The sequence below is a fragment of the Rhodamnia argentea genome, chromosome 10, assembly GCF_020921035.1.
Source record: "Rhodamnia argentea isolate NSW1041297 chromosome 10, ASM2092103v1, whole genome shotgun sequence".
NCBI lineage: Eukaryota > Viridiplantae > Streptophyta > Magnoliopsida > Myrtales > Myrtaceae > Rhodamnia > Rhodamnia argentea.
The window spans coordinates 4,218,495-4,243,244 of NC_063159.1; the positions used below are offsets into that span (position 1 = coordinate 4,218,495).

General features: G+C 38.5%; 2 protein-coding genes across 3 annotated transcripts; both read right to left on the reverse strand.

The window, feature by feature from the left end:
* Positions 1 to 13,862: 13,862 nt before the first annotated feature.
* Positions 13,863 to 15,725, reverse strand: LOC115745793. The gene is made up of 2 exons (XM_030681396.2): positions 15,297 to 15,725; positions 13,863 to 14,414 (listed from the first exon to the last, which is right to left on the reverse strand). Exons 1-2 carry the CDS (start codon positions 15,723 to 15,725, stop codon positions 13,971 to 13,973), a joined length of 873 nt encoding a protein of 290 aa, XP_030537256.1. The 3' UTR covers positions 13,863 to 13,970.
* A 569-nt stretch (positions 15,726 to 16,294) lies between these two features.
* LOC115745752 (protein NRT1/ PTR FAMILY 8.1-like) lies at positions 16,295 to 20,431 on the reverse strand. Of its 2 annotated transcripts, none has more exons than XM_030681318.1 (5): positions 20,316 to 20,431; positions 19,274 to 19,411; positions 18,919 to 19,136; positions 17,857 to 18,407; positions 16,295 to 17,333 (listed from the first exon to the last, which is right to left on the reverse strand). In XM_030681318.1, exons 2-5 carry the CDS (start codon positions 19,386 to 19,388, stop codon positions 16,502 to 16,504), a joined length of 1,716 nt encoding a protein of 571 aa, XP_030537178.1. In that variant the 5' UTR covers positions 19,389 to 19,411; positions 20,316 to 20,431; the 3' UTR covers positions 16,295 to 16,501. The 2 variants fall into 2 exon arrangements, with proteins under 2 accessions (XP_030537178.1, XP_030537180.1); XM_030681320.1 differs by having other exon boundaries at positions 20,305 to 20,428.
* Between the last annotated feature and the right edge of the window lie 4,319 nt (positions 20,432 to 24,750).

Below are 24,750 nucleotides of genomic sequence, written 5' to 3' on the forward strand. Positions count from 1 at the left end.
CTACCCTCCGGCAGCTGTTGATTCTCAATGTTAGCACTATGACTTCCTAGTTGCCATACTAGCTAGATTGTTATTGCCAGCAACATTATCAGACTCTTGCTCATTTCTAGTTTTTACCACTGTAATCTACTTGAATCAATTCAAACCCATCAGACGTGCCAAGAAAATGTTTCAAAAATATGGATGGATGAATGAGTGACTTTGTGAAAAATCTTTATTGATTTTGGCCGGAAAAGTAAATGGTAAGAAAGAGAAAAGTATGACACTAGGAACAACCGTTGATGTGATATAAATTACGATAAAGTAGAGATAAAAGGTAAATTTACGAGAACATTGAATTCTCTGATTGCTTAGGGATCTTTTACAAAGAGTACAACATGGGTATCTATAGCCCACTAATGATGGTCACAAACTATTGAAATTATGTCTTGAGTTTAAGCCCGTCGAATAAAATCTGGTCGAAATAAAGTGAAGAGATGATCGTGATATCAACTAATAAAAAGGGCCGCGCAATATCTTTTGTGATATTGGAGTATGAGAAGGAAAAAATAAAAGTAAGATCATTTTGGACTTGCATTCCTATTCTGACTTGGAGTTGTACTCGGTGAGGAAAAAGACAGAATAGGGAAAGTCAATATTTTGAACTTTGTTGATCGAATTCTATTTGGATTCTATTTCCGTGGCTAATATGCAAGGCAATCTTTAAGGATCAACTTTTGTATTTTCTCCGGGCGGTGGCTACTTAAAGATAACGATGGGTTTGTCTTTTGTGCCTAGTTTTGCATATGTATGCAACTAACGACGTGATGAAGGAGTCTGCCGAGAGTGCTCAAAAGGTGAGGCGCTGTTGTTAACGAAAAGACTTCTTGAAGCACCGTTTGACGAGTGCTTGCTCGTGAGGTTTCGTTCACAGAATTGCATCAAGAATTCAAGTGTCGAAGCCGATTAAATCTTGAGGTTAGGTTTGTGTAATTCCTTTGTGAGATTGAGAGACTATTTCGTTAGGAATTGAGAGTTAAACAACGTGTGCGCTCTTGAATGTAATTGGGGCTGAGAAATACCGTGAGTGTTTGAATGACTCGAGTGTGGTTCTGTAATCTCCGTGTATCGCTCGTTCTATAGTGGAATTCGTTGCTGCTCTCCCCGTGGACGTAGGTTTCTACGACCGAATTACGTACATTTGGTGTCCGATTTATTTTCTTGTTCTGTCTATTTTATCGTTCGATCGCTTGTTCCGCACAACAATTGGTATCGTAGTCGGGTTTATCAAGTTAAAGCGAATTGATGGCGGCAGAAGAAGTAAAAGTGAAAATCAACAGATTTGAGGGGAAGGACTTTGGTTTCTGGAAGATGCAGATTGAAGACTATCTATATCGGATGAAGCCGCACTTGCCCCTGTCCGGGGAGAAACCAGAGACGATGAAGCAAGCCGATTGGGAATTCTTGGATAGACGAGCGCTGGGTGTTATTCGACTAACGTTGGCTCGTAACGTTGCGTTTAATATCGTCAAAGAGAAGACCATTGCGGGTTTGATGAAAGCCATGTCGGATATGTACGAGAAGCCCTCTGCGATCAACAAGGTTTATCTGATGCGACGTCTGTTTAATTTAAAGATGAGCGAAGGTGCATCTGTTACTAACCATATCAATTAATTCAATGTGATCGTTAGTCAATTGAGTTCAATTGATATTGACTTTGAAGATGAGGTATGTGCTTTGATTTTGTTATCTCATTGCACGATAGCCGGAATACTACTGTTACTACTGTTAGTAATTCCTCTAGGTCAACAAGTTTGACGTTTGATAGTATTCGAGATTTGATTTTAAGTGAGGACATCCGTAGAAGAGAATCTGGCGAATATGTATCTATTGCTTTAGTAGGTGAAAATAGAGGAAGAATTGATACTCGTGGTAGTAGACATAGTATGAACTCGAATAGACGCAGTCGATCTAGGATTGGCGGTGCTGTCTGTTGGAATTGTGGCAAGAGAGGGCATCTTAGAAAGAATTGTTTTAAGCTGAAAAACGAAACGGGTAAGGGAATTAGAGTTGAATCTACAGATGATGTTGCAGCTATAGCCGATGATTCCGATGGTGTCGATAGGGTCTTGTCTGTCACCGAGAATTCGTCATTTGATGGATAGATTATGGATTCTGGTTGTTCTTTTCATGCTACACCAAACGAGAACTGGTTTGCTACTTATTAATGCACGGATAGTAGTAAAGTGCGGTTGGAGAACAACGCTGAATGCGATGTTGTGGGTGTTGGTGAGGTTAAAATCGGGATGCATGATGGTATTGTGAGGACGTTGACCGGAGTAAGACACGTTCCGGAATTGAAAAAGAACTTAATTTCCTTGGGTGCCCTAGATTCAGCTAGATGCAGGTATTCTTCACAAGGTAGAGTTCTGAAGATTGTTCGAGGTGCCCTGGTGATAATGAAAGGAATCAAGCATTGTGGCCTGTATGAACTTCAAGGTGAGACATTGACGGGTTTTGCTTCGGAGACGTCGACATCTGTTCGAGAGTCTAACGATCGCTCGATGTTGACGCCTAAATTTTGACTAATCTATTTTTTGCATAAAAATTATAAAAAATCATCTCACATATTTATTTTTAGCGTACATTGCATTAGCATATAATTGGGCAAGCAGAACACTTAATTTAGCATGCGTCTAGACTAGGCACGGGATGGAAAAATACACCGAGAAGATTTGAAACTTCAGGGACTGTATTGCAAATACTTAAAACTTCAAGGACTGTATTGCAAATACTTGAAACTTCGGGGACTGCATTGCAAATACCAAAAGAAGATGGATAAAGGAAGATGGTGAAGAGAAGATAATGAAAGGAAGATGGTGAAGAGAAGATAAAGAAGAGAAGATAAAGAAGAGAAGATAATGAAAGGAAGATGGTGAAGGGAAGATGAAGAAGAGAAGATGAATATGAAGAAGGGAAGATGAAAATGGAAGGTGAAGAAATGAAGATGAAGAAGAGAAGATGAAAATGGAAGGTGAAGAAGTGAAGATGAAGAATGAAGGATGGAGAACTTTGCCTATAAATGAGAGCTCTTGAGAAGAGTTTTAGGAGGAGAATTTTGGTGATAGAGAAGGTAGAGAGCTCTTGAGAAGAGTTTTAGGGGGGGGGAGTGGAAGAGAATTGAGAGAGTTTTGAGAGAGTTTTTGGAGAGGAATTTTTAGAGAGGAAAAAGAGAGTTCTTGAGAAAAATCAAAAGAGAAAATTCGAGAGTGAAGAAAAGAGTTTTAGTCGAGCATCATCTTCGACGAGTCCCGACACATATTTCGCCTCTCGCCACCCAACAACGCCACTGCTTGCCATTTTCGACGACAGCCGCGTTCTTCCAGCTCCGAGATCTTGAAGGGAACTATAACGTGTACGTGAGTATGATTTTGTGTAATAGAAGGTAATCTTTTCCATCTCGATCTACAAAAAATGTAATCGTTTGGTTTGAATATTTGTTTGTCTATTTTAGACATGCCACGTGTTCCAAAGTTTAGCATTAGTACATGTTAATTTACTTTTGTAAATACTCGTGATTGGCTGCGTTTTCTTTCTTTCTAAATCATCCATGGTGTATATCGCACAAAGTTCCATGTTTTACATTCTCATTAAAAAGAAGAAAAAACCAAAAAAATTGCATCTTTGAATTTCAAGCAAAATCCATCAAAATTGCCAAATCAAGTATTTTTCATGAAAATGGTACCGAAAGGGCGTTAGAGTAATCTAGCGTAACCAAGTCCCCGAATTCAAAATCTCTGGTTCGCGGAAATAAGATAGTTTTCTCCCGCTATTTTATTTAGGTTTCTAATCAACCTACCGGGAATGATTAGTGGCGACTCCAAATTCAAATCACATTGCATGTTAATTATTTGAACCTTAAGTTGCGATTTGGTATGGACTTGGGAGAGTCCGAGTTAGGTTAGTTAATTAATTAACTTGATAATCCATTAGCCCGAAAATTAACTCGTTTATTTTTCTAGGTCGCGACACTCGAGAAAAACCCGGGTGTCTATGCCAATGCACAAGTTTGATGTTGTTATCGGGAATACGCAATCGAGAGCTTTGATCGAAACGAAGATCGGTAAGTTGATCAAGCATGTGCGAACCGACAGTAGCATGAAGTTCTGCTCGAAGCTGGTAAATAAATTATGCATGACAAAGGACATAGTGAAACACCGCACTAGTGTCAATAGACCACAACAGGTTGCGGAATTGAAGAGCGTAACATTACTAGAGACGGCCCGTAAAATAATCTCTAGTGCTGGTATGGCTAGAAAATTTCTAGTGGATGCGCTTAATATGGTGAGCTACCTGGTGAATAGATCTCCATTGACTACAATCGGATATCGGACTCCCAAAGAAGTGCGATCGAGTAACGTTGTTGATTATTCTACTTTTAGAATGTTTGGTTGCTTGTATTATTATCGAGTAAGTGATGGTAAACTCGATGTGAGGGCAAAGTGCATATTCCATGGCTATGCACAAGGTGAGTGGGGCTATCAATTGTGGTGCTCAAATATAAATTCACCTGTTCGCAGTAGAAAAGTTACTTTTGACGAGTCTCCAATACTTCAGGGTAGGAGTGTTTGTGGCAGTGTTAATACGGATCTAGACGGTGTTCAGCTTGAGGTGGAGTTGCAACCGGAAACTCTTGAGGTAGCAGATTTTAGCACAGTAATCAACACAGATGGTGCTTATAGCGAGGTGGAGCCTATAGAGCCAACGGTTGCTGTAATCGCTGATATTGATAAGGTACATGTTCGATCTCCCGACAAATATGGATGCAACGGTGGTTTTGCTTTATCTGCGATTAAGGAGCTTGTGTCAGAATGTCCTTGTAGAGCAGTTAAAGATGCATGTTCGAGTTGGTATTCGATGAGGTCCATGGTTATGGCGAAGTTCGGGCGTGACTTGGACTTGGATGATGTCTGTGGCGGTTGAGCCCATTGGGGCCATTAGGAGAGTAGTAGCGATGGAGTTCGGATACTAGCGAAGCGATTATGATTTGGCTCAAACGTCGAGCCAAGGTGGAGATTGTTGAAATTATGTCTCGAGTTTAAGCCCATCGAATAAAATCTAGTCGAAATAAAGTGAAGAGATGATCGTGATATCAACTAATAAAAAGGGCCGCGCAATATCTTTTGTGATATTGGAGTATGAGAAGGAAAAAATAAAAGTAAGATCATTTTGGACTTGCATTCCTATTCTGACTTGGAGTTGTACTCGGTGAGGAAAAAGACAGAATAGGGAAAGTCAATATTTTGAACTTTGTTGACCGAATTATATTTGGATTCTATTTCCGTGGCTAATATGCAAGGCAATCTTTAAGGATCAACTTTTGTATTTTCTCTGGGCGGTGGCTACTTAAAGATAACGATGGGTTTGTCTTTTGTGCCTAGTTTTGCATATGTATGCAACTAACGACGTGATGAAGGAGTCTGCCGAGAGTGCTCAAAAGGTGAGGCGTTGTTGTTAACGAAAAGACTTCTTGAAGCACCGTTTGACGAATGCTTGCTCGTGAGGTTTCGTTTGCAAAATTGCATCAAGAATTCAAGTGTCGAAGTCGATTAAATCTTGAGGTTAGATTTGTGTAATTCCTTTGCGAGATTGAGAGACTATTTCGTTAGGAATTGAGGGTTAAACACTGTGTGCGCTCTTGAATCTAATTGGGGCTGAGAAATACTGTGAGTGTTTGAGTGACTCGAGTGTGATTCTGTAATCTCCGTGTATCGTTCGTTCTATAGTGGAATTCGTTGCTGCTCTTCCCGTGGACATAGGTCTCTACGACCGAACCACGTACATCCGGTGTCCGATTTATTTTCTTGTTCTGTCTATTTTATTGTTCGATCGCTTGTTCTGCGCAACACAAACGACAATTTTTGAATTCCAATAAACAAATAACTTCTTAATCTCATCAGCGATTACGAGAAAGAAGTTATTCAACAACACTTATCTACAAAGAAGTTATTCAACAACACTTATCAACAAGAAATTACAAAAATCCTAAAATAATGGAATAGCCATAACTACCCAGCAGTTAAGTGTTTGTGTTGATAGCCCGTTGTTGATGACTTTGTTGATTAACTTCCTAAATCTAGATTAAAGCTCTCGTTGATAGATGTTGTCGATGGCTTCCTTGCTGAGTTGTTGATTACTTCAAGTTATTAATTGTTTTGTTCATTGTTCACCCTCATACTTTTTTATAATAACCAAAAATTGGTCATTTTTGGGTGTCAACAAATTTCCAGCTTTCCAAATTTAAACTTTAGTGTTTATTATCTGTTGTTGACACTTAAATTTTGACTAATCTGTTTCAGCTATTTATGAAGAAAAATCATCTCTCATATTTCTTTTTAGACTACATTATATTTGCAATAAAAAAAAATACTCTCTTGGATGCTCATTTGGATGCACTCTTGGATGCCTTCTTGGATACTCTCTTGGATGCTCATTTGGATGCCTTATTGGATGCTCTCTTGGATGCTCAAAAGAAGGGTGAGTGGGAGAAATTATGAAAGTGTATGGTGAGTGGAAAAATGAGAAGAAAGAAGGATATGTAGAATCCAAGAGAAGAAGAGAAGTGGGCTATAAAAGGAGAAGAGCTCCAGAGAATTAGGGGCAAGCTTTTGGAGAGAGAAAATTTGAAGAGTTTTTGAAAGGAATTTTCAGAGAGAAAAAAGAGAGTCCTTGAGAACAACCAGAGGAGAAAATTCGAGAGTAAAGAAAAGAGTTTCGGCCAAGCACTATTTTCGACAAATCCTTACCTATGTTTTGCTTCTCGCCATCAAGCAACGCTGCTGTTTGCCATCTTCGATGACTAGCCACAATCATCCAACTCCGGAACCCTAAAGCGAAACTACAACTTGCGCGTGAGTAAGATTTTGAGCAATAGAAGGTAGTCTTCTCTATCTCGATCTGCAAAGATGTAATCGTTTGATTTGAACATTTGCTTGTTTATTTTGGGTATGTTGCATATCCCAAAATTTAGCATTATGTAATAAATTGCACGTTAATTTGTCTTGTCAATATTTATGATAGGCTGCATTTTCTTTTAAAAAAATCATCCATGGCGTGTATTGCATGAAGCTCAATTCTTTACATTCTCATAAAAAAGAAAAACCTGAAAATTTGCACCTTTGAACCTCCGGTCGTGATTCATTAAATTGCCAAGTCAGACATTCTTCTTGAAAATGGTACCGGAAGGGCATTAATTAAAAAATTAACGTAACCAAGTCCCCGGACTCAAAATCAATAAAATAGTTTTTCATCGCTATTTTATTTAGGTTCGTAATCAACCTACCAAAAACGATTAGTGGTGACTCCAAATTCAAAACACATTGCATGTTAATCACATTGAACCTTAAGTTGTGATTTAGTATGGACTTGGGAGAGTCCGACTTGTGTTAATTACATAAATAACCTAATAATCCATTAACTTGAAAATTTCTTAATTTTTAGCTCGCGACATCTTTGATAAGTTAATCTTTCTGATTTATTAAAATCCAAATCCATCTTCCTAAAGGACACCAAATTTCCACAAAAAAAGTCCGCTATATATTTAACTTTGTATTTTCTTTAACATATTAAGCGTATGCTCTTTTCTCAGTAATTATAGATTCAGTATTGTTATGAAATGAAAAGAAGGAATGACAAATAAGGATATTAGAAAAGAAGAGAAAGAAAATTAAGTTATAATGGTATTTAGACGATGGAGAAGGAAATCAATAAATAAAAAAAAAAAAAGGTACGTGAAAGGACTTAAATGTCCATTTATGTGTGCTTAGAAGTACAAATAAAATGACAATGAGAGGAAAGAAAAAGTTGTTTATTGACGACACCAGTGCCTCGATATATGCATGGATTTGGAGGCTTTGAAAAAATAAAATCAACAAGACCACTACCTCTTAATCCTTTTAGTACACCCTACTGTGAACTAACGAGGAAGTTAACAAATCTTGCAACTCAAAAGTAATATGAGAAGAAAAAATTACCAGATGAATCAATGAGGAATGATAAGGAGACAAAAGATTTATGTGGTTCAATTTGAGTGTTCGTACCTACTCTATAGGGGAAGTCAGTTGTGAGGACCTAAATTTTACTTAGGTTTAACAAACAAAATGGTCAATGATGGATGTGGATTATGAGAGATGGCGATTTGGGGTTTAATTATTTTGTACGGTGGATTAAATTAGTTAAATGATATAGTCAAATACAACAAGATTAAACGGACCGTTAATGTTAATTGATGTGTTAAGTAAAATCGGTCCGGAGCGAAAACGGTTCGCAATTTGAGCGTGAAACCCCATCACTGAATGACCCACCGTCTCTACCCCCTATATAAACCCTTTCCCTCTCTCTCCTCCCTCATTTTCTTTCGTGGAGACCCTCCCCAAACCAACTCCTCTCTCTCTCTCTCTCTCTCTCTCTCTCTCTCTCTCTCTCTCTCTCTCTCTCCGTTTGCGCCGGCGACCTTGTAGCTCGATGGTGGTGGTCCTGGAGCGTCCCTTGGCCCTTGCTCAGCCCCGTCTCATTGTCGATAGCGCTCTTCCTCTTCCCCGACCCGTGCGACGCACCGAGGAGTAAGGAGGAGACCCCAGCTCCGTTTTGTGGCAATTTAAGCTTTGTTCTCTTCGTACTTCGATCTAAGGCAAGTAATACTTCTATCCTAACTACTAGGCTATCCGATAATTGGTCGTTTTGGCGTGACTTGTTGTCTTGAAAATGAGTATGATGCGTAAGAGTTCTACTTGCATGGAAGGAAAATCACCTTGTATGTCCAATCCGCTGCTTGATTTGGTATCCTTAGGTCATGGATTGCTAGAACATATGGATGGATCATCAGGTTTGTTCTCAGTTTGGCGTAAATGGATGTGGGTTGTATATAGAATGTATTGGCCATGGACCTTGAAGGTTGATGTTGGAAGTTCATGTTTTGCTTGCTAGTTATATTGACTAAATTGTTGTTATTCAGCTTTGGGTGGGTTCAATTCGAGATCTTACCGCCTTATATGTTGTCATATGGTCGCAAGTTGGAAATTGAACCTATGATGGTGTTCGGCAGTGTGTACTATAAGGGGGTTCAAAGAAGTGTTCTAGCTTGAAGACTTAACCTAGTTGATAGTAAAAGTATCTCGGGACATCCGTTGACTAGTAGGTGTAAGCTGGTTGTCTTGAATATTGATGGGTTGACGCCTTAACTTGGAACACATGAGAGGTTGTCGGGAATGTTGAGGGAATGGATATAAGATTTTAGGGTTTGAATATCGATTTGAAACGCTGTTTGATTAGTGTAACCTATTGTGTGTGCTTTGTAGTATTTGTCATTGTGATTCTTGGTGTCCATTGCTTGAGGGTCTTTGCTGGATTGAATGAATTATTAGATAGTTTAGTCATTCAGCTAGACGTACTTACTTGCTGAGTTTCGGTTCATTCTTTAGTTGTTACCGCTTTTCGCAGAAGCTAGCCAATGACGGTGGTGGTATCGAGGAGCGGACATGTAGAGGTGATATCGATGGATGAAGAGATTATGGAATTGGGAGTAGTTATCTTGCCTTCTTGATCCTCCCAGTTGTTTGTCGTGACAGTTTTGTGAATATCTAAAAGTTTAACGGTGTATAATTATATGAATACAAGAGTTTTGTTATGAGTGAATGAGCATGTGCATAATTAGTAGTGAAACCTGAGAAAGGCCAAGCTCTTTAGGCATAGTGCCCGCGTTCTTTGATAGCACTTGTATGTCTGTATGGCCGGCTTATATTGTATAGTCTTCTGCACGGGCGAGTTATTATATGTAATAACATATTAAAGCATAGAGCATTAAAAAGTGACGGCATGGGGGGTCACATCAACCGTCACCAAATCTATTATGAATTCAAATAATATAGAGTTTACAATTTCTCAAGTCTTTGTCATTTGTAGAATGCACCCGAAGCAAAACTCGTGATCTCACAATGTCTAAGTCACTTAAAAAACTCACAAAGAGAAGCCCTAATACTTCTCTTATTTTCTCATGTGTATAATAATCAAGTAGAATATGAACATGGTTTTTGTAACCACAATGGGAAACCCCTTTCGAGAAACCTATTCAACTTAGAAAACCACCTAAAATAGGAAACTCGCTAAAACTAGGAAACATACTATGATCGAATTCAAATTCGGGACATATTCTAACACATTCCTTTCTTCTCTTTCTATTGTTGACGATAGGTAACTGGTGGAGAAACCATTAAAAAATATAAAAAATCAATAGAAAATTAGTAAATTCAAAATTAACAAAGAATTTTTCGGAAGCAACTCAAATGAATGTTAGAAAAAAAAAGAAATATTAATCTCAATTAGAATGATTACCAACTTTTCCTCAATCTAGCTAGACTCTTTTTCCATTTTAACTCTTATTCAACTTATTTATCAATATTCATTTGGCTTTGGGTTTAAATTACCAGATTCTTTTATTTCTTATAAAAATAATATTTTCATAGGTTTTTGTAACTTTTATATACCTTTCTTAGCAATCCTTTAAATTTACTTACAAGTATATAAAATCACCAACCTTTTCATCACTCAGTAAATTTTATCAAATTAATTTTTCAACTTGTTTTAAATTACCAACTTTCATTTGAGCTTGCTTCCAATATTTATTTTCTTTTTTTTAAAAAACTTACTAATTTTTCTATTGATTTATAACTATTTATGTGATATCCCCGTCCCACATCGCATAGGAGGAGAGCTTTGGGTAAGTTTATAAGGACTTGGGTGCCCCTTAGACTTGCAAGAGGCCTTTTCTGAGCGTTGTATGGGCGACGCTCGAAGGAACAAAACCGTGAGGACTATGTGTCCAAAGCGGACAATATCTTGCAAAGTGGCGCAACGGAAGTGCGTGGGGCCCAAGCCATTACGGTTGCGCAGCGAAAGCGCGTGGGGCCCAAGCCGTTATAGTTGGCCACAACGGGCGCTCGCTAGTGTCGTTGAGGGTACAGATGGGACGCCGTGCCGCTAAGGGGGGATTATGTGACATCCCCATCCCACATCGCCTAGGAGGAGAGCCTTGGGTAGGTTTATAAGGACTTGGGTGCCCCTTAGACTTGCAAGAGGCCTTTTTCGAGCGTTGTATGGGCGACGCTTGGAGGAACAAAACCGTGAGAACTATGTGTCCAAAGCGGACAATATCTTGCAAAGTGGCGCAACAGAAGCGCATGGGGCCCAAGCCATTACGGTTGCGCAGCGAAAACGCGTGGGGCCCAAGTCGTTACAATTTACCTTACTTACCAACTGTTCTTTTACTTTTTCAAATTACCAACTTCTCTTAGTTTTTGCGAGGAAAAAAAACTTGTCTAATCATTTACCAATTTTTATTTAACTTTCTTATCAAAATTTTAAATCTATCATTTAATATATAAGATTATCAACCTTTATTTTGTGACTTACCAACTCTGTTCCCAATTAGGTAACCCAATTGAAAAGTAGATAGATTAAAAAAAAAAGTTAGTAATAATTCAAAGGAGAATCGATAGCCTAAAACTAACAATTAAAGGTTGGTAATTAACTCAAATGAGAATCACTAATCCAAAATTAGTTTAGTAAGCTGCGTATGGTAACGCTTCGGAAAAATTAATTATGTTCCTAAAGTGTTCTCTGAACCGTTTGAGAACAAAAACGCATATGGTAAAAAAGGGTTCCCAAAGTGTTTTGGGAGCACTTTTGAAAAACAGAAATACTTTTGGAGCAGAAACAAAAAACAAAAAAAACTTACTTATGTGTTTTTAGAACACTTTTTAGAAACACATTTGGAACATTTTTTTAGAAACAATTGGGAACAATTTTGTTTTTTAACACACTCTTTTCTCTTTTGTTCTTGCACAATGTTGACACTTTGATTTTTTATCATTTTATTTTTAAAAAAGTAATTAAAAATACCAAAAAAAATTCATAAAATTACAAAATCAACCTTGAAAGCTTTGACCTAGTCTTAGGAACCAATTTTGAATAAAAAAATATTTTTCGTAATTTTTGACATTTTCGGATTTATTTTAATTATAAAAATAGCTGAAAATTAGGAAAAATAGTATTCGCGGTCAGAAAAATGCAAAAATAGTTCATGTTTTTATTTTAATTCCCTTTTCATTTTTGCCTCTTAAATTTTTAAAAATTTAGTTTGGGACCACATGCCTCTTCATTGAACATAATCCTAAATTGACTAAAAAAATTCATTTTAAATCATTTTAGCCAAAATTTTTTACTTTTAGAGTCATGACATGAGACTTTGATACCCTGCATCTCATTTTAGTCCTCATGTTTGAAAAAATTAAAGGACCTAAATGTACAAATATTTTTCATTTTAATCCCCGGTTTCACTCAAAATGCAATTAATATTTTTCGAGGGGTCCCCGTTTAAAGGTCATCATATTTTTAACTACTTGGGAACATTTATGTGTGACTCACAATTGTAATTTTTCCTATCTATAGAAAACATATTTAATGTTCTCGTTGTTCAATTCCAACTCGTCTTCTCTTTCAGTTTTTTTTTATAGTTGATCTCATCCATATTGTAATTTGATAAATCGTGCATAAATTAATTATACATATATTGGTCTAATTTGATTTAGTAAATTGAACAAATGAGATTTAATTTTATTTAGTAAGTTAAAAAGATAAAGACATCTTAATTTTAAGGGAAAACACCACCAAAAACCCTAAACTATACTCAATGTGACATATTTACTCTAAAATTTTACTTGTGACACCAAAACCTCCAAACTTGTATTCATGTGACATATTTACCCAAAACATTTTTTTTATGACACAAAAAATTTCGAACTTACATCAATGTGACATATTTACCCCAAATTATCTTTTTGTGACACAAAAAATTTCAAACTTGTAGGCTTGTGACATATTTGCTCTAAATTTTGAGGTAAATGTGTCACATGGATACAAGTTTAGGATTTTTAGTGTCACAAATAAAGTTTGGGGTAAATGTGTCACATTAGTATAAGTTTGGGGTAAATGTGTCACATGGATAAAAGTTTGTGATATAGTTTGGGGTTTTTCATGGTTTTTTCCCTAATTTTAATATATATAATCCCCTTAATTAAATGAAAAAATTAGGAATAATTTTTTGCAATTACCAAACGCATTTCTTTTTTTTTTTTCGGGAATAGAAACTTTATGTAGTTACCAAACGCGTTTCTATTCCCAAAATCGTTGCCGGGAATAGAAACAGAAAAAAGTGTTTTTGTTTCAAAAATTGCTCCGAGAACAGAAACGTTACCATACGCAGCCTAATATGACAATGTTGGTAAATTTAATTTTATACAAGAGTTTCTAAATTCGAAATGCTGGTAATTTATGATAATAAAAATTTGTAAGTTAGAACAAAGATTGCTAATTTGCAAACTATCACAAAGAGTTCGTGATTTGATAAAAATGTTGGCAACAAACAAACAAGTTACCTAAAATGTAATCATTAGCTATTGCTAATACCAACAGCTTCTTGACACTTTTCAACACTTGTTGAAATTTACCGGCACCGAAAAATTTCCATAACTCTGACAGGTAACAGCAGAATTCTATTGATGACTATGCGTAGAATATGAAGGGAAGCTTTTCTGTGGAAGCTACGCGATTTGATGAAAATTACATGAGAAGGACGTCGATCATTTATCCCGCACTTCAATAAATTTCAGCAATTGATTCAACGAGGAGATTTTTCATCAACTGTTGAGATTTGTCGAGGCGAAAGTAAATTCCGACCAGGGCAGAGCATTTCCCCCGGACAGATCCTAAGAACATCCTATTCTTCAGAATACTTAGTCAAGGGAAGGAAAGAACGAACGAACTTCATATATCAAATCAAAACCAAACTATGGCATCATCCTGTTTATCGCAAGAGTCATGAACGAGCAAAAGAATGTACATTTTGATCGTGGAGGGACAAAAAGGTCGGAAAAAATTTACTTATCTTCTCGACTGGATCTCTCTTTCTCCATCTGCTCTGTTTCCGACAGCATCCCCTGCTCGTATGCGAACTGAGTGATCAAAGCCACTAGAATCGCCCCGAGGACCGCGACTTTTCTCCAATCGGACGAGGACGAGATGAAGGAATCGGCGATGCCCGCGACCACGATGCCGATGAGCACGAGGTAGATGTTCCTTCGGGTTCTCGACCCGGCGCTCTGTTTCGTGACGTCCTGGATCTTCTTGGCCTCCTCCTTGGCTTTCGCCTTCTCGACCGGCTTCTTCTGGGCGAGGCTCTTGAAGAAGAGGCCCTCGTTGCGGCCTGCCTCGACCCGTCCCTCGAATTCCGCCAGCTTGTTGTCGCTCTCCTCGATCTCCATTCTGTTGACCTCCATGGATTCTTCAAATGCTTGCATTCGGCTCTCTATGTTCTCCAATATCTGCCAATAATAGGAAAAAGGGAAAAAGGAAAAAGGGATTACCAATTGAATAATAAGACGACGGTTTTCTTCATAAGTAGACTCCCCCTATTTTTTATTTTTAAAGGAAAATAAAAAACAATCTCTTGCTTCGCCAAAGTACAAAATTTTATTCAAGTTTTGAAAGATTATCAAAGACTTCATCTATGTGCCAAATTTATTATATGGTGAAATTTTCGGATGTTTCAAATTCAGAAAAGCATCAAACTGCGCCGGCCGCAAGATTTAAATCAAGCTAAAAGCAAAACAGTAAAATTCCATTCAAACACACCCTAAAATTTTCATCACCGACAACGGTGGAAAAACGATCATCTCCTTTTATATCCTCTACTATGAAAGTACTACGATTTATTCCCAACTATGTTCAAACATTATAGAATAAGAAATAATGGCAAACCAAGGAGAAAGTATTATATGTGACGAGACGTAACATAACTGCCGACGTGCTCGGTTATGATTGGCCGGCTGCACTAGGTGTTGCTATCACGTGATATATCATTCGTACAAAATATTTTTTTCTTTTTAAGTCGAAGCATACGAATGATCGCGATCGTTACTTATCACTTTTATTTTTATTTTTAGGCTCAAAAGTTTAGTATGCAACAGCTATAAATTAATTCCAAGCGCAATATGATAAAATTAAGTAAACTGCAACAATTTAGTATTGATGATTAAATTGCGTTTTGTTTTGTTTTTTCTATTCCAAATTGGAAGGTAGCATTAGAAAAGGAAAACCCAATTTCGAAATGCCCCCCTTTTTTTTTTTTATGTTATCCACTTCGGCCAATCGCACTCTCTTGTCCAAGTCTAATCGGATCCGAGAACCAAGGAAGATGAACAGACCCGGTTACCCGCTTCGTCGAGGCCTCGGAGCGCGTCCTCCCCGATCTTGTCGAACTCGGCGCCGGCCTCCTCGCCGAACTGGGCCAGGTAGGCCGACCGCTCGTCCAGGTAGTCGGTGAGCCGGACCTTCTGCGCCTGGAGCATCGCGATCCGGGCCAGCAGCTCTTGCTTCCGGGCGTCTCCCTCCGGCCGGGGGGGAGGAGGAGCGGGGTCGGAGGAGGACGGGCCGTCGTGCCTGCATCTGCACAGGGAGAGAGTCGGGCGCTTCCTCTTGGGGTTGGGGTGACGGAAGGTGGGCGGGTCGGCGGGGGAGAAGGAGGTGTGCAGGTTTTTAAGGGCGATCATCTCTCGAGTCTTTTTCTTCGGTAGAAAAATGGGGAAGAAGAAAGGAGGAGATGAAGAGAAGGGACTTCTCTTCCTTTTTGTCATTTTTCTGGGACTGTTTTGGACCTCTCAATCTGGTGCCGCATTATCTCTTCTTTCATGCTTTGCGAAGTCCTAACATATTCACTAGCAAACATGGTGAATTGCCTTGTGAGCGATGATAATGTCATTAGATCTTAGTCCTTCCCTCAAATTTGATCAATTGGGCAAATGGGATTGACCGGATTAATTTCACATAAATAGAGAGAGACCCTCGAAACCTAATTAGCAGAAGGTACGATTTCTGATCGCTAGTCATTGTGCCGAACTCGATCGTCGAACCAAATAGGCTAAAACCCCAAGAGTAACAAACAAAGTTCAAAGACCAATCGAACCAAATAAGTACCAAGACAACTTTCCATTTCAGAGTAGAGGTTACAGAGATCACTTATGTCATTATTCTATAAGTTTCTAACATGCCAATAGATGAAGTCGTTATTAACGTAGGGTACTCTTACCAAATACCGCGTTAGGAAACGGAGTAGGAGCCAGAATCACGATGCATTACCACTACGAGCTCCATTACCTCCAAGCAAAAGCGTCAGCGAAGTTTGATCGACAATTGAGCAACCGAGTTATGAACAATGTCCAAGAGAAAGTAATCTTATAGGTTGTCAGAGAAGGAAAAGGCAGAATCTAATAGAAGATTCAACAACTTGCTTTCCAAAAGACACCAAGTGAATCAATATATTTACAAACTACAAGCACGCACATCACCATGTAACTTCAAAGCAGGGAAGATAAACAACCAAATTGTGCAGCATCAGAGAAACTGGCCTCTGTCAATGGGCAACCCCCGTCGCTTTCTTGTAGGTAAAACGCTTTGCAATCCAGAGATAAACCAAGAAGTTAAGCAGGCTCAGGATCGCCAAGAGCCAGTAGAAATAGTCGAGATGGCCCCTGTTCAGATTATCAGGAATCCATCCAAGCTTCCCGTTTCGGGTGGTCACTTTTGTCACGATGGTCACAAGCAAAGTGCTCAGGTAATTTCCCAATGCCACGGTGGTAAGAGAGAGCGCAGAGCACAAGCTTCTCATTGCATCCGGGGCCTGGTCATAGAAAAACTCCAACTGCCCGATAAAAGTGAAAACCTCGGCACACCCGACGAGAAAGTACTGAGGGACCTGCCAGAAGATCGACATGGGGATGTACTCGAGATCGTAGTAGTTGTTCTTCTTGACAATGGCAAGACGAATGACTTCCAAAATCCCCGCAACAACCATGGCGAAGATAGAAATCACGAGGCCGATGCCCATCCGCTGCAGCTGAGTGAACCCGCGTTCCTTGCCAGTGAATTTCCTGGCATAGGAGACGATAATTCGGTCATACACAGGAGCCCAGAAGATGACACTCACGGTGTCAAAGAGAGAGAGGGAAGCCGATGGGATCTTGAAGTTTGGCCCCATGTGCTGGTCCAAAGTGTTTCCTTGAAGAACAAACATCGTGCTCATCTGGCTGTACACGGTCGCAAAGACTATTCCAGATGCCCATACTGGAAGCAACCTGATGATTGATTTAAGTTCCTCCACTTGTGTGACTGTGCAAAGACGCCAGGGATCTGTGTTCCCCTTTATGTTATCGGTTGGGATCTCGACAGCAGCCTTGTCAAAGAATCTGCAGTTAAACGATGGTCAGCATGTTATAAGCCTGCTAAAACCGACTGTTTCGTTCTACTACAAATTAAAATGCCGAGCGATAGTTCCGCATTGTAATTGCAAGGCATAATTGGGTGGTAAAAGCGAGCCCAGAAGCATAAGTCACAAACACATCACAACCTTTTTCATGGGAGATGAGCCAAACTGCTTCTCATGCTACCTATGGTATCGGAAAAGGAGCATCAAATTGTAAAATGTGGAACGTACTAAAGAACAGAGATCTTTGCTTCTATATGTGATAGGAGACAGCAAGATGCAAAACAACAGCGAATGACTAGTGGAATCCATTATATTCGTAAGGACATTTCTCTACAAGTAACTATCCAAATCAATTAGGAATTTAACCTGCTCGCCAAGCTTGAAGGTTTTGGAAACATACCCTAACACAGACCATCGGTAAATCTGGCATAAATAAATGATGATGTGTACAAACTCTTCGAAATATTTTGAACCTAATAAGATCAGGGGAGTTAGACACTTACTGCAACTCGTCTGTGTGCTCAAGTTTGCGACTTCCTTTGATATTGCATTCTGCATCTGCTGTCTCATAGAGATGAGTCTTGTCAGCTGGAACTTCTACCTTCATTTTTCTGAAGGATGCGGCCATTACCTGAGCAATCCTTGTGAGGGGACTGCCTCCAGGTTTCTGTATCCTGTACAACCGGCTACCGGAGAAGAAAAATACAATAGCAATGGCCATTGCAACTGCTGGGATTCCAAATCCCCATCCCCAACCAACATTCATTTGAATCCACACCAAGACCGAGGATGCAATAAGTGCGCCGATGTTGATTGACAAGTAAAACCAATTAAAGAACGAACTCTTCTTTTTCCTCTCAGCTTCATCCATTTCATCAAATTGATCGGCACCAAAGGATGAAACACAAGGCTTGATTCCACCGGTGCCAAGAGCAATCAAATACAGTGCCACAAAGCATGCTGCAGTTTGGGATGTCGTAGCATGGCACTCACCATTTTCACAGGAAGGCTTTAGTCCAGGAACAGAAGCAGATAACGTTAACAGCGTCATCCCCTGCAGAAGAGTTAGAAGGTCATCTTTACAAAACTCTTTGTCAAGATGCTTCACATATCTCAGCTTTCATCATCTATACAAGTCTCACAAACAATCTCGCCGTCCATCTGAACTCGATTCCATGTTATTCTCTCATTCAAAGGAGCAAAGATGCTCGACCAAATGACACCATCACAGACACCATTTCAATTGACCTTGATACAACTAGAAGGAAGAGAAGAAAAGCCATCATAGTCTATAAAGAGTGAATTAGGAGTAAATCTTCAATGTCAGATTCTTTTTTCTTTTAACTGCAGGACCTATACCAAATCTTAGAGTCGTTTTTTTCTTTTGCTAATAAAATCTCTGCGGTCTTCTTTGGGCAGGAGAAATTTTCATGAACATCTAATTGTTATCATAATTGTCAATTTGATTTTGAGACAGAGACAGGCATGCATCGAAATGCATCCAATTTGTAGTGCAGTCATCTGAGAACACTCACAATTGCATTCATGTTCTTGGCCATGCTTACCAGAACGTAAACCATTGAAAAGCTGGCTATTGTCCAATATCGTCCCAAATATGAATCCGCTAGAAAGGCTCCGATCAGCGGAGTAATATAGCAGGTCCCTGACCAATTGGTAACATTATTTGATGCAGCAACATTACCCTGGTTTAGGCGTTTTTGGAGATAGTTCACCAAATTGGTGCCCATGCCATAGTAGGCCAACCTTTCACAACATTCGTTTCCTGATAGAATAATATTTGTTAGAATATAACCCTCTCAATGTCATTCAGTTCCTGACAGAAGAGGAATCCAACAACCGAGTTCAATAAATGGAATGTTACAGACGGACAAACAGCGCCTCTAAACCATTTAACCATACCCAGGATAAAGCGGCACGCCTTCCAGTTTCCAGTTTTCGTCTTGTCAGCAGGATCACGACGGATGTTCACCGTCCCGTCTTTAGTGTATACATCCTCTTCGGCCATGATATCCATCAAACTCTCAATCCCCTATGTAACTTCAAAAGAATCACCCGAAAACTCAGCAAGTCAACATCTCGGGGTAAGCAGGTCAATCTAAAACAGATCATGTCAGGACTCTAGAATCAATCATTTCTGATCGAACAGTGCCCAGTCATTAGTAGAATGATACTTCTATTCCGATAAGCCAAGAAATATTTCATGAGACTAGTGCGTGTGGTATCTTTCAACGTCAATCATGGCACTTGTTTCGAATCTCACCCAGGAATGAGTAGCCGACAGGGACGAGACAAGCACATTCCTAAACAGGCGCCACTCTAACTTTATCATCCACAGAGGAAGAACAAAGAATAATCAATTAAATAATCGTATCCTCCGAACAAAGAATAATATATTAATTAATCAGATCCTCCCAATTCAAAACAATCTTTTGTTTACTCTATTTTATGCACTATAAACACCCATGTTCATGAAGATCGCATCATGGGATTCCTCAATACCTTAAATTCAACATGTTTCGGGGTCGAATCCGTCTCACAGACCGATTCAGGAATGACCAAAAACCAAAAAAGTCGAGAACTTTCAGACGATCGGCTACTGTAACACTCGCTCGAGATTTCACCACCGCTTTTCAGATAAGTTGGCGACCAGCCGCAAACCAAACTCCAAATATTTGCAGACACGCGCAAACAACCCGAGCATTCTTCGGCGACAAGCTCAAAAATTACCAAATCCACACTCTCGCACTCAAATGAGTAAAACCGACAACAGAGAACATCCGCACGTGGACGCCGCCGCCGTCGAAACATCAGAAAATCACGGCTTCCAGACATTAGCGACGTAAGAACGGAAGCGGTTCCACGTCGCGAAAATCCCGCGACGGATTCGAAGCAGGTAAAGAACAGAGAAAAACTAACAGAGAGAGAGAGGCCATGGACACACCTCGATTTCGAACGGAGAATGAGGCCGGCTCAGTCACGGCGTCGACCGGAAGAGGGCCGTCGTTCCTACACGCACGAGGAGAGGAAGAGGAAGAGGAGAGAACGAAGGCAGTGATCTCATTCCATATGTAGCTCACGTTAAAAGAGCCTTTGTAGTTTCGCTACTTTTGGGTAATTGCCACCAAGCCCTCGTAATGTATATTATTTGTAGATTCGCCCCGTGATTTATCGGTATTTGCTCAACCTCCCGATTTTAGTGCAGGAATCTACGGCCAGTCATGGGAAAAACGCGAAACTGAATCTATTCGCTTTCTTTTTACCTTTTCTTCTATTTTTTGCACGTGAATGTCAGCATCGCTCGTGGTAGCGCCACGTCAAACAACTCGAGTATTTTCCAATCGAGCACGTGATATTTGTTGCAATATCTCATGTCGCTTAATTTCAAAAGTTAAGATGCGATTTGCTTCACGAAGAATAAGTGATTTGAAAAGATAAATTTCTAAAAATGATCGCTTGTATTACGTATAAAAATAAATAAACGAAAAATATTTGGATCGTTCTCAAAATTATTTGGACATAAATTATTATTCATAATGAAAATGTCTTTTATCGACTAATTATTTTTTGAGCGATATAAGTGATCATTTTTTTAAAAATATATTTTTTAAATCATTCATTTTTCGCAAAAAAAAAAAAAAAACAACTGAAGTCTTATATATTCTATTCATACATATCATCTTCCTCCACTTATAAGGGGGTGGACACTCCAATATTGTGTCTTGAGTCCCACTCCAACTTATTCGCGTGCATTTCATTCGTTCAAATTTCATTGGCCATTATTAATCGGGCTAATATCCTATGTCGCTTAATTACAGAGCCTATATCCGTATATACATGTGGTCTACCTCGATCTATAAATTTAAACTTTTGAGTTGGGCCTTTGAGCAAAATTCATACTTTTAGAGTCATCAATTCAAGGTGCAAGTTGCAAATACGGGGGGCCAAAAGCACAAATACCAGAGAATAAAGGGTTTCAGAGAAAACTAGTAGAATGAATTTGGTAAATTTAGGTGGGGATGCTGTGATTATGTATCCAACTCATTTAGCGGATCTTTTCGTCCTCGTATGTTTGCAGAAACGTGGATCTCAGATTCTGAACGTGGACTGTTTAGCTGGTCCTATCCTTAATGCCCTTTTTTGTTTTGTTGGTTGTTGCTTTGCTGTACATGAAATACAGACAAGGCCAATTTAGGTCGAAAACGACATTCTTGGACAATTTCCGTTCCCACCGAGACGGTGCGTAAACGACTGATGTGTTTCCTTTTAAATCTTTTGGTCAATTTTTTTTTTTTATTGATACTGCAAAAATACATGTGTTTCGAACATCACAATCGTTGAATTTTGTAAAACTTACGTGCAATTCATCTAGGTAGCCACTTTTCCGACTAGTGTGAATTCGAATCGAACGAAATATTTGCACCCAAGTGCACATAACCAGAGTAACTAACTTCGCATCGTGCCATCGTTTATTACGGTTAATTCATCTCATTTCTCATCGTGGCCGTAGTAATTTTTGATAAATCCATGTCCCATTTCAGCTGTACCCTTTTATTATGTCAAGGACAGTTAGTGTCCAACATTTTGAGCTATATCGTTTTTTGGAATTTTAACAATAAAATAAGTAAAATGACTCGAAACTTTTATATTTGAGTTTTAAAAAAAAGATTAAGTGTGCATCCCCAAACTGTGGAAAGGTTCTTAGTTTTAAGGCCGCGTCGGACTCCAGGTGTCTTGAGATCTCACACTGAGCTACTTTATTATTGATCTTCTTAGCGAGCAATTTCATGGCACTGAGTAACCCTACTAAGATAAAGAAGATTTCAATATACGTAGTATACGCAACATTAAAGACATAGGCTGCGTTTGGTCGTCGGGATTTCTGGTCGGGATAGGATTGGATAGGATAGGATAAGAAATCTAGGGATTTGGCCATATCCTATCCATCATTTGGTAAACTACGGATTTAAAGTCGGATATTCTCATATCCTATCTTATTTCGCATTTGGTAGAAACCGTATATCAATATAAATGACATATATGCTCTATGTGATGTTATGAAATATTCCAATCTTATTACTATAAAAATAATATTCTCATACAAAAAAAAAAAAAAACTTGAAAATGTACACATTTTATTAGATTTTCAAAACTCTTGGCAAAAAAAATCAATAAAATGAAAATAGAAACAAATGAGACAAGAAAGTTAGCTTTTATATGACGGATAAGAGAAATCCTATCCGACCTTATCCTACCCCCTCCCCTAGGATTTTTTTATCCGGGTTATATCCCCCTTATATCCGACATTATACTATCCGGGACACCTACCAAACACGGGATAGGATAAAACATACCATATCCCGAGTTTTATACGGACGACCAAACGCAGCCATAGTGTTTAGAAAAAAGCAGCGCTATTTTCACTCCTATTTTGACTAAGCTACTCCTTTTTTAAGGTAATGTATCAAAATACCTTTTTCTCTCTTCAATTTTTTATTTCTTTTTTTATCATCCTAACCAAGATAACTGCCTTTATATCTATTTTATCTTTTAAACGAGCAATTTCACAATATAACTATTAAATTACACCTAATATAATGTCATTCATGCATCATATTATCACTTTGCCTAGAGAAGGTCATTATCGTTAACTCATGGTCTCATTTTTCCAATTACAAAAGTTATATAAAAGGTTCGAAATCTCTAGTTATTACGGCTTATGAATACACAATTAACTACGTATTTTCTATGAGATGGCTTGAGGGAAAATTAATTTTAAAGTTGAAAATTATAACTCAATCTAATTATCTAGCAGACTTTGACCTTGTGGGTATACACGGCCGGTTCGGTGGAACCGCCGGTTCCGGTTCCACGAAAGGTAGGAACCGGAACCGGCTGTGTATACTTCCGGTTCCGGGCCGATTCCGGTTCCGCTTCGGAACCGGCAATTCATTCCGATTCTTTTTTTAATAATAATTTTTAAAATAATAAATAATAAAATAAACATTATAAATTATAAATTATAAAATACAATTAAATTGTACATTGTAATAAAATATGGGGAAAAAAAAAAGAGGAGGAATGGGCTTGAACTTAATGAATTATCATTAAGCGCCTACATATCTTCTTGGGGATAGAAGAATCAAAACCCATGTAGTTCTTTTACCTTTGAGAACCCCAACTTACCTCATCGTCAATCGTCGCTACCCGTTATGGTACCCGTGGCGGTGGTATCTTCAACATCATCGCTAAAAAATTCGTGTTCACGATCTAACTCTTGGTGTCGATATTTCGCCCTCGTCCAATCGCCGACACAAGCTTGAGCTTCCACGGAGTCCGGGCTTAATCTTGAACGGCGAGAGTCCAAAATTAATCCTCCAGCACTAAATGCTTGTTCAACCGCAACTATTGAAGAAGGGGTTGCTAATATCCGACGAGCGATGAGGGCGAGAACTGGATAATCAATTTGGTGACTCTTCCACCACTTCAGGATTTCGAAATCTGTACTATGTTCTGCATCACGAAACTCAAATTGAGTGGTTAAATATTTTTCTAATTCAGAAATACTACATGTTGCCCATTTTTATTTTTTTTGCCTACTCTTAAGCACCCTCTACTAAGTGAACTACCACCTTCGCTACGTGAGGCAGTAGATTGTAAAGATCCAGAATCACTTAAACCATATCTACTACAAAATTCTCCATATAATGCTACTATAGATTCTTTAACATCTCCCAGTATATTTGAAATATCTATTAAATCTTCCAAATGTAAACAATCATGATAATACACATTCAAATAATCTTGTAAACCGTCTAATTTAATACGTGGATCAAAAACAATATTAACTAAATAGACAAGAGGAATTTGCAAATAATAATGCAACCATTTTTCTCGCATTACTAAAATAGTTCGACCTAATTCGGTATCATTTTCATATTCACTAAAAGCACTACCAATATTAACACACTCTATTAAAAATAAATGCGTTGTAGGATAATAAATACCAGATAAAGTCTTAGTAGCATCATTAAAAATTTTCAAAATATCTAAAATTTTCTTGCAAACGTCCTAATGTTGAGGAAGTAAAGTAATTTCGGGAATATTTTGTGAAATAAACATACATAATAAATCTTTATATTCAAAAGTTTGCCGAAGCAACTCGTACGTAGAATTCCAACGAGTCGGAATATCTTTTGGAAATCTTCTTGCCATTCTCCCATTTTGTTTACAAAATTTTCCCCATGATTTCATACAATGGGGATGACTCCATAAAAATTTAATTGCATTCTTTATTAGGGCGAGAGAAGTGTCAAGAATTCGTAAACCATCTTGTACACATAAATTTAAAACATGACAAGCACATCTAATGTGAAAAA

Bases quoted from the DNA above. Each gene is read 5' to 3' on its own strand.
- LOC115745793 (XM_030681396.2), bottom strand. From the start codon at position 15,725: ATGACAAAAAGGAAGAGAAGTCCCTTCTCTTCATCTCCTCCTTTCTTC. The intron at 14,415-15,296 runs GTCTGTTCATCT...TATTATTGGCAG, and splicing joins TCGACGAAGCGGGTAACCGG to ATATTGGAGAACATAGAGAG.
- LOC115745752 (XM_030681318.1), bottom strand. From the start codon at position 19,388: ATGGATATCATGGCCGAAGAGGATGTATACACTAAAGACGGGACGGTG. The intron at 18,408-18,918 runs GTAAGCATGGCC...ACTCTTCTGCAG, and splicing joins TTTCAATGGTTTACGTTCTG to GGGATGACGCTGTTAACGTT. The intron at 17,334-17,856 runs GTAAGTGTCTAA...GTTTAACTGCAG, and splicing joins GAGCACACAGACGAGTTGCA to ATTCTTTGACAAGGCTGCTG.